Source organism: Manacus vitellinus, unplaced genomic scaffold, assembly GCF_001715985.3.
Source record: "Manacus vitellinus isolate BGI_N305 unplaced genomic scaffold, ASM171598v3 scaffold_83_pilon, whole genome shotgun sequence".
NCBI classification, from domain to species: domain Eukaryota; kingdom Metazoa; phylum Chordata; class Aves; order Passeriformes; family Pipridae; genus Manacus; species Manacus vitellinus.
In genome coordinates, this window is record NW_021940836.1 from 1 (window position 1) to 12,109 (window position 12,109).

Below are 12,109 nucleotides of genomic sequence, written 5' to 3' on the forward strand. Positions count from 1 at the left end.
AAAAAGATGCTAGGAACCACCAAAAACCTCTTCTGAAAATCTCTCCTGGACTTCCTCCTGGTCATTGTCCTGGTCACCAGGACCATTCCATAACTAACCTGGGATGTCTCCTGCTGCAGGCAGGGACAACTGACAGTTTAGCTCCTGTTGCTTCCTTCATCCCTTTAAGCCACAGACCTCACTGTTTACCAATACAGGGCAGCTGGGGAGACAGCCTATGTATTTGGCTACAGGTAATTACTGTAGTCAAATTAAGGTAGCCCAAGTTAATGCCTGTGTTACCTCTGCCTGGAGGTCTGTGATCTTGATAACCTCATGTCCTAGGCAGCTGGAGTTGTGGTTTGCAAGCTTGTGACTCCCACATGGTTCCCAACAAATTCAAATGTAGAAATTGTGCATCAACCATCCTCAATCTCTTCAAGTTACTCTGCCGTCTGTAATCAACATCTCTAGTTACTCTGCTGTGCGTGATCAATATCTCTAGCCTCAGTTTGTCATCTGTGGTTCTCCACAAACCCAGAGTACCTAGGTCTCATGCTGAAGGGAGTGGAGAGCTACACATGGAGGAGGCAGAGGCCTGAATTTTCCTTTTGGAAAGGAGAAATGTGTAGAAACTGACATAAATGGAAGGCTCCAGAAACAACTGCAAGTAACTAACTGAAAGACTCCTGAAGATAGTCTGCAAAGTGTTCCAAGATGCTACCACTTGAGGGGCACTACAACTATTAACTACTTTGCCCAGAGTGACGTTCCTGCCTCTGTCCTCCTTATCGCAGCCGAGGGAAGTTCCCAGAGAAACAGTGCACAAAGTAGGGGTGCCTGAAAGTCTTTATTAATTTTTCATGGTGTTTGTTTGTCCAGACCCAAAGGGAGGAAAGGATGATGAGAAAAAGCAGGTCACATTGAGTGAGAGGGTCTCAGTTGGCGGCTATAGTGGATTGGATCCAGGAGACGTAATTGCAGACCTTGGTGTAAACTCCAGGGTAGCCTTTCTGGGCACATCCAATGCCCCAGGAAACAATGCCCTGGAGCTCTCCGTTGCAGACCACGGGACCGCCGGAATCTCCCTGTGCACACAAAGGATATGGATAGTCAGCCAATGGCATCAGCCTGAGCAGTGAGCCAGATATGCCTGAAATCCCTGACATTTAAGGAACCTCTGTCAGGCTTACTCTAGACAGAAATTCTGCAAAGGTAGAAGGTAGTTCTACATTTCTGATGAGCACTCTCCCCCTGATGCTAGCATGCCTGACTTGAGCTCCAAGGGCACCACAGCTAAGGATGAAGAAGCTGCCTGGTTTTGCTGGATGTCGTCCTTGTCAGATGCTTAGGATATGCGTGCCCTAAACCTCTGGTGTCATTCAAAAATTCAGATGTGCCAGGGCAGGGAGTAGAGCTGATTGTGTGACATGAAGGCCTCTTTGGCTGGGAAAAGGCAGGAGAGAAGCAAATGGGACAGGAGAGGCAGAGGATTTACCTGGCAGGAATCTTTTCCTCCCTCCAAGAATCCTACACACATCATGTTGTCTGTGATCTCACCAGGGTAGGCATTCTGGCAGTCTGTGGCAGACAGCACTGGAGCCTTCAGGCACTGCAGCTCATCTGGATAGTTACCTACAAGAAAACAAGGAGAGATGGTTGATGACATCGCTGAGTTCCTTTCATGGCCCAGAGAAGTTCTTTTTTAACAGGCAAGTAGTCACTGGACATCCTATTCCAGCAGTTGTCCCTCTTCATCTGAACAGTAACCACAGCATGGATTCCTTCTGTTTACATGGAACAGACTCTACCTATAGGCCCACCATTCTACACTGCAGCCACCTTAATTTCTCTGGTACCTAGAAAATCACTAGTTGGCAAGTGTGGAGCCACTCTTGTGGCACATACGGTGGAAGCAGGCTGACCCTCAGGACAACGATCCTCTCCTCTGGTGCAGGTTTAGATGTCATCAGTGGATTAGATATCAGTCACTATCCACCGGTATAAGAGACGGGAGGTGTCTAGTAGGAATTGTAGATCCCCAATCCCAGACTTTGCCCTTGTTCTCAGAGAACTGACAATAGTTACATTGCTAGTGCTTGGCATGGCACAGCTGAGAGCACCGGGCCACAAAATTAATGGCTCTGTGAACGTGCTGGTAAACAGTGCATGGGTGGCTTCAGTGATCCCGTGTTCATAACACAGAATGAGAGGAAGGACCTTGCAAAGGCTTGCATCACTGCAGTCAAACGGTTACTGTCGTTCCCTGACCCATCACTCCAAAAGCCCTGTTGCACAGCACTTCTCTGTGCTTTACCCTGCCCTGTTTGGAATTAATGGTGAGGTCTTTGAGAGTCTCGCAGGCCCCCAGGGGGCTGTACATTCCCACAGAGTACTCACTGCCACTGCTGAGTGTGTTGCCCCAGCCGGAGATCAGGCAAGTGGTGCCAGCGGCCACACAGCTGGTGGGCAGAGGAACTGTTTGGATAGCCTTGCTGAGCTGGGCTGGGGTGGCAAGCTTGATGAGCATGATGTCATTGTTCAGGGTATAGGCGCTGTAGCCAGAGTGGCGGATGACTTTAGCTGAGTTAATAAACAGCTGTGTTGATTCTGTCAGGGCCAGGTTATTTTTCCCGAGCTGCACTTGGATGCGACTGCAAAAAAGAGAAGGCACGGCATGTACTTTTCTGCTACCCTTGTACAGCTTAAGAGAAACCTCTCTGTCACTTGATGCCCTTGCTTCTACATCGCTGCCCCACTAGCTCTTTTGGGTGGGTTATCTTTCTTGTCCTGCATAAGCCAAGAGAATCCACGCTGAGATCTTTACCCACTCCCAGTAGGGGTGGTGGATTTCTGTAGGGTTATGTATAGATGGCAGTGGAATATATTGCAGTGATTTATAGAAACATTCTGGAATAAGGCAAACCTTCATCAGCCGGACCTCATTGCTCTTCCTGTTCTGCAGTGACCCTGCTTTAGCTGGATTCATGGAATGGACAAGAAATCATATCCCGTAACTTGTTTCTCGATTATTCCATTGTCATTTCAGAAAGTGCGTTGACAGAAACATTTGCAGAAGGAAAAAACCCTTTTGGGTGCCTCAGCCCACCTTCCTGAATGAGCCATCCATCCCTTGGCTGTCTCAGGTCACAACAGAGCCACTTCCCTATTTGTATCTCATAACTCTGAATTCCTGCTAGAAGTGAGCTGGAAGAGAGAAGTCAGTTGGAGAAGAATGTAAATTTTTCCACTCACTATTTGTAGCAGTGAGCAGCTGACAGGACCCACTGGCTGCTGATGAGGGAACCTCCACAGAAGTGATATCCGGAATTCAGGGACACCTGATAGGGAACAGAGTTCTCTGCACAGGTGTAACCTCCCACGATCTTGTCGTCATCATCCTCAGCGATGGTGGGGAAGGCAACTGGGAGATAAGAAGTGCCACATGTCAACACCTGGCCTAAGGTACCTTGTGCACCCCACTTGGAGGTTGTGCTTCTATAAAACTCAGGGTAGCAGTGGTGAGCAAGTGCAATGGACATTCACTTGCTGCACCCTCCAATAAGGTGATCAGGCTTAGTCTGGTGTCTCACGAGTCCACAACTAAAGCATGTCCAGCTACTCCCTGAGTGAACAGAAGAACATAGAAATTTGCTTGATGGATCGGAGGAAAGGTGTGTCTTCCCCAGGATCCTGTCTGCAGAAATGGTCAAGAGTGGACTGAACACAAAAGTACAAAACAAGTCCACGGTGCCATTTCCTTGGAGCAAGCGCTTGCCCAGAGTCTAAAATTGTACAGCTGCTTTAGGGCTTCCTGGGCCAGAACTGTTATCTGTGTGTTTCTTAAGAGAGAGGGAGTCTTTTTCTTGAGCTATGGACACATTCCTGTGTTGCTGGGTCAGGAACCCCTATGAAGGTGTTCATTCCCCATGCTTTGACACAAGCAATTGCAAACAGAAGACAGAAGTTGCAGGACTCTGCCTTGAAACTTCGGCAAGTTGAAACGAGGTGTGGCTTTCCCACAACAGGCTACCTTGCCATTTTGCTCAGAAAATCAGCTTCCTTTTACATTACAGAAATAGAAGTAAGAAACATACTCACCAGCCGCCCCAATAAAGGCGAGAAACAGCAGGCACTTCATGGTCTTGATTCAGCCTCAAGCCCAGACAGGTTGACTGGAAGCAGGAGCTGCTAGAAATACATTTTTGGATATGGCCTTATCTCTAGTCCAAGGTTTTCTCCAGACAAAAAGTACACAGTGGAAAATTTGGAGATCCAAACGTGGGCATTAACAGGCCCTAGTAGAAAGTACAAATAATATATCTGTTCATCATAAACCTCTCTTAAGACAGAGAGCTATTTTAAGTTATTCCAGAGGGCAGCCTTCAATTTAAAAATACATTTTGGCTTTGGTAGATGCCTAGTTGTTTGTCTGCCTCATTCTTAAACTCAGCACCTGTTGAGAAGAAGTCTCAAACCCCTTTGAGATTCCTCTGTGCTGATGATGTCTTTCTTAGAAATGCATATTTTCACCGGAAGCTGAATTTTGTAGGTAGTGGACAGAAAGATACAATGCATTTCTTTGGGGAGACAGGGGAAAGCCAACAAACCACTGGTTAACTTTGTTAAGTTTATCCCTTTCCTTGAATAGTGTCTGTGTGTTTTGTCATATAGAAAACAGTGATTTCCTAACTAAAATTCCTCACAAGTAATTTCCAAAGGGAGTATGACGAAAACTATTTTGTGTCATCCACCACTTCCCAAGTTATATACTTCATCTGTGGGAATGCTCACCTTTCCTAATTTCTCTCTCCTAATCGCTAAGAAAATACCTGCCAAAGTACCAAGGCCTGCTTTTTATTCATCTTTGGAGTGTTCTACAGAGACTCATTTTTACCACAGAAGAATTTCGGGGCCATGCTGATGTTTATGAATGTAATGGGTATGAAAAATAATACTGGGAACACAAGTAGCGAGCTCTTCTGAAATCCTTCTTGGGAAGGTGGAGGATTTCTGTCATGATGCAAAGTTTGCTAAAGCTTAATGCATTTGATGAAAAATCCTTTTCATTTTCCATGCAGCTGCCAACTTCATCATGTTAGCTCCTGAAAGATGTGGGATACTCTCAAGAGACATTAAACAGAAGCCACATTTTTTGAGATTCTTGAATAGCAGGAGAGACTAAAAAGGAATACTCTTTCTACTCCATTCCATGATCCACGTTTTGAGAGCCCTGGAGGACTGACACCCAAAGTGACACTGTCCAGATGAAGTTTTCCTTTAGGCTAAAGCACGTGTCCAAGGCCAGCAACTTTTCTATGGGGCTGCATGGATTTTGTTGACCTTTAAACTGGTGTCACTGCCTAGCTTTCCTAGAAGCATGTTTTATTTTGGGGAAGAAGTAAGGAGTAGAAACTTCCTGTGGAAAAGCAAAAGGTCCCTAATAGCCCTATTTGTGGAAAGATTACCAAAGCTGTCCAATGCCATCATAGCTAAGCAGAACAAGAAGAATTTCTAGTCTACAAGAATGTATAATCTGATCTCCCTGTGGATTTATAATTTCTTTTTCTAAAACATGCCACTGGCATTAAGACAGGCTGTAATCAGATAGATTGCTGAACATTCCATATTGTAAGTTTTTTAGAGGGTCTTTGAAAGAATACACTCAAGGTTGCACATCTGCTGCTGCAAATGAATCTCTTGGTTTATGCAGTGATGCTGCCACAGAAAGCTGGTGGTTTCAGGGGCACAGCAAGGAGGAGGACTGGTGAATTGAGGGCAGCTCTACTAGGTCTTATCAATGGACAAGCAATGGCAGTTTACATTTCTAGAACTCCGTCTTCCTACTTCAAGTATTTCAGTCAGCTGTGTCAACACTGGACTCAGATAAAGGAAATCCATTTGTCCAGGCTGATGAAAGATCCCGGGAAAGAGAAACCTGGTGAGACCATGGGCTGACAGAGATAAAGCTTCCTGTGAACAGAAATCAGAGGAGCTTCTGAGGTTAGTCCTTTTACATCTCGCAGAGCTTGGTCATGAGGACACCACTGCTTCTCTCTTCTCAAGTTTCTCCTGTGTAGGAGCAGCTGCTACATTCTCCAAAGCTCTCCACATCTGAGCAAACCTGCTCTGGCAGCCTCTTGTTGTATTCTTTCTTCAAGTGTTCCTCTTTCACCTATGGCCTCTAATGCTTTTCTTCTAATTCTATCCATGCCAGAAACATGGATTCTTAGTGTCCTAGAGAGAAAGAAGACATAGCACATGACAGTGGCCTAAGGAGCCAGGGGAAGGATGGTTTGTTTGTTGTCTGTTTCTGTCCAAGAATCAGGGAGAAACATGCAAAGCTTGGGGGTTGGGGCTGGTTCAAAACACTTCCTCCTCTTTTAGGGAAGCTGTGAAGTCCTTCCCACAGGTTTTTGTGGGAAAGGTTGCAAAAGATTTACATGGCCTCAAAAAGAGCAGGGACACATTTATGGAAGAAAAATTCATGGAGGGCTATGACATCTGATCTGATCTCTCTCATCCTCAGGAATGACTTGGTGCTGGACAGTTCCCTGCTACTGTAGCCCAGTAAGAGACCAAAGATTATCATAGATCTCTCTGGACTGTCACCCGTCTGCCAGTGTGTCACTCATAACCCAGAGAAGGACAGGCAGAGTTGCTTAAGTCCTACATAAGTTTGGAGAGTTACCCAAATGCATCCCTTCATTTTCTGGAGCATAAAAGGTCTCCTGGGAGCATCTCGACCCCTTTTGGGCAGGATGGGAGGGTCTGATCTAATAAAGGTGTGTGTTAGAAGGTGGGTTTATCTCACAGTGTTGTTGGGTAGTTCAGGCAGAGATGGAAGTAGGGACAGCACTTAATGATGAAACACTTGCCCTAGTGGTTCCAAGTTCTGGAAGGGGTTTTCTTGGGGTGTAAAATACCTGTATTTCCTGGGCAAAATAAAGGGTCCTCAGAGCATTGTTTTCCATTGCCTCCTCCATCACCTCCTCCATCGCTTCCTCTTTCTCTACTTCTGCTGTGTTCTTCCACAACCTTTTTCTTTTACCTTCTCTTTCTTTTCTTTTCTTTCTCTGCCATCTTTTGCCACCCCCTCCTGTCCCCTCCTCTGTCACCTTCACTTTTTCTGCAACCTTCTTCCTCCTCTTCCATCCTCCTCTTCTGACACTTCCTTCTGCTGCCTTATTCCACCACATTCTCTATTGCCTCCTCCCCTCTTCTTCCTCCACCATCTTCCTTTGCATTCTTTTGATGTCTTATTCTGCTGCCACCTCTTCTTCCACTGCCTCCTTCCTCTACCCTCTTCTGCATCTTTCTTCTGTCAGCTTCTTCATTGCCTTCTCCCCCTCTTCTTCCACCACCTTCATCTGCCACATTCTTCTGTTGCTTTCTATGTATTTTCCTCCTTTTCCTCCTCTAATGCCTTCTTTCACCACCTCCTCCATCACCTCCTTCATTTCTACTGCCACATTTTTGACCACCTTCTTCTACCACCTTCTTCCATCACCTCTGTCACCTCTGCCTTTTCTTTTCACCACCTTCTTCCATCTCCTCTTCCTTCTCTTCTTACATCACTTTCTTCCACCACCTTTTTTATCACCTCTGTCGTTGCCTTCTCCATCCCCTCACTTTCTCTTCTTCCAATTCATTCTGCTGCTGCCTTATTCCACATCCCCCCTTTCTCGTTTTCTGCCACTTTCTACCACCACCTCCACTATCACTTCCTCCGTTGCCTCCTCTTTCTCTTTTTCACCTGCCTTCTTCCACCACTCTTTGTCACTTATTCATTATTTTCTTCCACAGCCTTCTTCCACCACCCTTCTGCCACCTTCTTCCATTGCCTCCTCCTTCTTCTGTCACTTTCTCCATAGCCTCCTTTTCTTCTTTCACCACCTTCTTCCACCACCTTCTTTTGCACCTTCCTTCTTCCCTTCTTCTACCACTCCTTCTCTTCTTCTGCCACTTTCCTCTGTCACCTCCTTCATGGTCTCCTCCTTTTCTTTCACCTCCTTCTTCCAGTGTTGTCTTCTGTCACTTCTTCACATTCTCCATCACCTCCTCCTTCTCTAATGCCAACACCTTCTTCCGTTGCCTTCTTCTTTCACCTACTCAGTCACCTCCTCCTTTTCTTCCTCTGTCCTACACCTCTGCTGCTCTTTTCTTCCTTCTCATCCTCTTTCACTTATGCCCTCTCTTCTTCCATTGCCTTTTTCCATTACCATTGCTTTCTCCACTTCTTCTGCCACCTTTTTCCTTCATCTTCTCTGTTGTCTCTTCCTTCTTCTTCCACAGCCTTTTTCCATCTTCTTCCATTGAGTCCTCTGTTGTTTCCTATTTCTTTACTTCCACAGCCTCTTCCATCCTCTCCTTCACTACTTTTTTCCATCACCTCCTTCTTTTCTTCTTCCAGTGTCTTCTTCTGCTGCCTTCCTCCCTTGCCTTCTCCGTAGCCTCCTCTTTCTTTTCTTTCAACACCTTCTTCCTTCACCTCCTCCATTTCCTTCTGCTTTTTGTCTTCTGTGACTTTCTTCCTCTACCTTTTTTGTCACCTCTTCCATTGCCTCCTCCTTCTATTCTTCTGCCTGTTTCTGTTGCCTTCATCTACCACCACCACCTTCCAATGCAAAGGCCTTCCTTCTGCCACCTTCACCTTCTTCTATCTTCTTCCACCACCTTCTGCTGATGCCTCTTTCCACTGCTGCTGCCTTTTTGCACATCTTTCTCTCCTGCCTTCCTCCTCTGCTTTCTTCTGTCACTGCCTCCTGTCAATGCAGTCTACTGTCACATTCCATCACTGCCTCCTGTTCCTGCCTTCTGCTTCCGCCACCTCCCACTGCTGCCACTTTCCACTGCTGAATTAATCAGCCACTGCCTCCATAGGCCTAAACTGCCTTTTGTCTTCAGTGCCTTTACCACCACATTTCTCCATCACACCCTTCTATGACTTTCACCTTTAGCCACTGTATTCCTCCACCTTTTGTCTCTGCCTCTGCCTCTGCCACCTTCTTCTGTCACCTACTCTGTCACCTCATCTATCATCTTCTCTTCCACCATCTTCTTCTGCCTCTTTCTTCTATCATCTTGTCTGTCACCTGATCCTTATCTCCTACTTTAGCCTTTTGCCACTTCTTTTGTCACCTTCTCCTTTACCCTCTTCTTCTCCTCCTCCATGGCTGCCTGCTGCTGCCTGCTGCCACCCCTTGCTTCTGCCACCTCTTCCACCATTTCCTCCTTCTCTTCTTCCACATCTCCAAGCCATCCTAGTGAAACACTTATTGGCAAGCCCAGTAATGACAACTGTTGTTGTTAATGACTATATAGGAATTTCCATGTCAGGTCATGAGCAAATTATTATATTGGAAAATTTGTATTTGAAATTATAATTATGAGAGAAGTGTAGCATTTCAACAGCATAAAGAAGATTTTTTTTCTCTAGTATATTGCTCACTGGTACCACTCAGGTCCTAGCTCTGCCTCTGTCAGTAATCTTGTACTACTCTACTGACTGTTGAGTAAATAACATCACTCTTCTATGTGTTTATCTTTCTGCCTTTTTTGTGTGTCTTAGCTATATATGATGGAGATTTTAAGATAGGGACACTTTACATTAGTTATTTTCACTTTGCCCAGCATAAAGGAAATACAATGGGATCTTTACAGCAAAAAGTAGCACTGAAGTGTCATATTCAGACTATCCTTTGAGCTCTTTGGCAACCAAGACACTATTTCATATTATCACAGAACATTTTTTGCATGAAGGAACATGCAGGGGTTGGGGTCTGTGGTCCAACCTCGAACTTAAAGCAACACTAGTTTTTAACCTAGAAGAGGTTAAAAAGGTTAAAAAGAGGTTGATTAGGGACTTACCCAATTGAGAGTTGGAAACCTATAAGGAGGGAGATTCTACAGTCTTTCTGGGCACTTTCTGTTCTAGCACTGTAGGACCCTCAAAGACAATTTTTTTGCTTTTATTCCTGCAACTTATAACTATTCCCTCTTGTCATTATGGCACATACTATGTCTCTATGTCCCTACATCTGCCTTTTTTGGCAGTGAAAGATTGGAATTACACCTCCCACTGTTCCACCTGCCCTTAGCTTTCTTCTCTTCAAGACAAAGAATAACAGCTCTCTTGTTTCTTCTCGTATGTCATGTGCCACCTAATCATCTTGGACACTAATCAACTGGTTGGCCATATGCTGGAAATTCTCCAGGTTGTTAATACTACTTATGCATGGAGGTGAAGGTGTGCACAAAACTGGACTTTATTCAGTCCTTTACAGTAGTCAGATCTCTGTAAGGAACATAAGGGGTTAGTCATCAAAGTCAATAACACAGGTCAAGCAGAAAATGAATAAAAATGCTTTTTGCTAATGAAATAGGTCTGTACATGTGATGACCTAGAAATGATGAAGAGTCTATGATCCATGTTGCCCTTGAGTGTAGGAGGGCCAGAAAATTTTTTCACTATTTTTACATGGTACAAAAGAATGTTAGCTATTTTTCCTAACCTAGGAAGCAGGGTAAGAATACTGGTAGTACTGCTATCAATTTCACTGAACAAAAGACTGACACAGTTTTTAACATTTTTCCCTGTCCTCCAAAGGATGAGTATATTTTCTTTCATAAGACCTCAGTATTAATTCAGTGCAATTCTGTCTTAAGGATAGGAGTAATTTTAAGGTATCAAAGCCATATCAAATCTAGCATGCATCTTAGTTGTAAGGGCTAGTCTATATTCTGTGTATGTAAGTTGTAGGTAACATAGAAGTCAGATGAAAACGGCTCTATGCTTTGACACAAGAAATTTGTGAGAGGGAGAAAACTTTCATTTGCACTTCTGCAAGAGTAGGCCAGTTAACAATGGAATCAAGCTTGAGGTTATTTATTATATCTAGCTCTATCTATTGCTGTATTAACAGCTAGTGCTCATGGGACTTGGAAATATCGTTCTTATTGGACAGCACATTTCTGTACAGCTCTACATTGATTTCAAAGTTCTATAATTGTGTTTGTATGGTACTGTAACCCAATATGTCAGGAAGAACTTCTGTTATTTTAGGTCCACAGAAATTCCCTTGAAGTCTGTTGGATTCCAAAATCTAGATATGAGAAAAAGAAAACTGCTAAGTTTAAACAAAAACCTTGGGCTGACAGAGACTGGGAAAAAACCTTCATCCAGAATCCAGACAAGGATCCATTGATGTCATGGATTTGGAATGTCCTGCATGCCCTGATCTCATCAAACCTATGCAGAAGATCTTTTGTGCTTTATGTCTCCCTTTATGTTCCCTGTATCCTTGCATTCTGTAAACAAAATACCTTTTTCCCCATGGAAATCCCCCAAGATAAAATGAGGTTTTCCCCGTGAAGTAATTCCTAAGACCCCAAGAAATGTAACTTGGATTTTCCCCTGATGTCGGGTTTTTCCCTTATGTCATCCCCTGAAACCCCCTGTTTGTAATAAATTGCAATAGTTACAACCCCCTGTTAAATATGTAGACCCTAAACCCTTGAAATATGAACTTGTAAGTCCAATAAAGCATTCCAGTTTTCTGCCTCTGCTGGGATTGTCGTAGTTATTGACTCGCTACAGAAGTCAGAAGCAGGAAGATGATACTTCAATCGCTATGAACAGTACACTAATGCCTTTGGAAAATAAATACTCTCTGGATCATATCCTGTGATTTCAGAGTTCTTCCTTCTTATTTGAGTTATTCTCACTGTTTGGGCTTTCACTTGATGTTATTCTAGCCTTTTGAAAACTTACTCTGATAATTATTAAATATTTTATTATGTAGCATCCTGCAGCTTCAGGGCATGCTGAAGGGCACTGCTATGAGGTTTTATTGGAGTTGTCAGTGAATGTGGTAGTATCTGGGGTGTGCTTTTCTCTGGAGTGTTCACTTTACATTCTGTTATCCTACTTATTTCCCCATTTCTGGATGCTAAAATGGATGCCTGTAACTGTAAACAAAACAAACTTTGGATCGTAGTTATAATGATTCTGGATGCTCTCTGAGTAGGATGGTGTTTTACTGGAACAGAAACTCACAGGGGCTTCCTGTACAGTTAAAGTGGTCAACTAGTATTTTGGCTTGCCCATACTCTTGGCTGGACATGAAAC

General features: G+C 44.2%; 1 protein-coding gene across 1 annotated transcript; it reads right to left on the reverse strand.

Moving 5' to 3' along the window:
- Positions 1–917: 917 nt before the first annotated feature.
- LOC108640048 (trypsin I-P1-like) lies at positions 918–4,120 on the reverse strand. The gene is made up of 5 exons (XM_018074589.3): positions 4,081–4,120; positions 3,235–3,403; positions 2,380–2,633; positions 1,478–1,614; positions 918–1,067 (listed from the first exon to the last, which is right to left on the reverse strand). The coding sequence occupies exons 1-5, from the start codon at positions 4,118–4,120 to the stop codon at positions 918–920; spliced, it is 750 nt and encodes a 249-aa protein (XP_017930078.1).
- Positions 4,121–12,109: the final 7,989 nt, after the last annotated feature.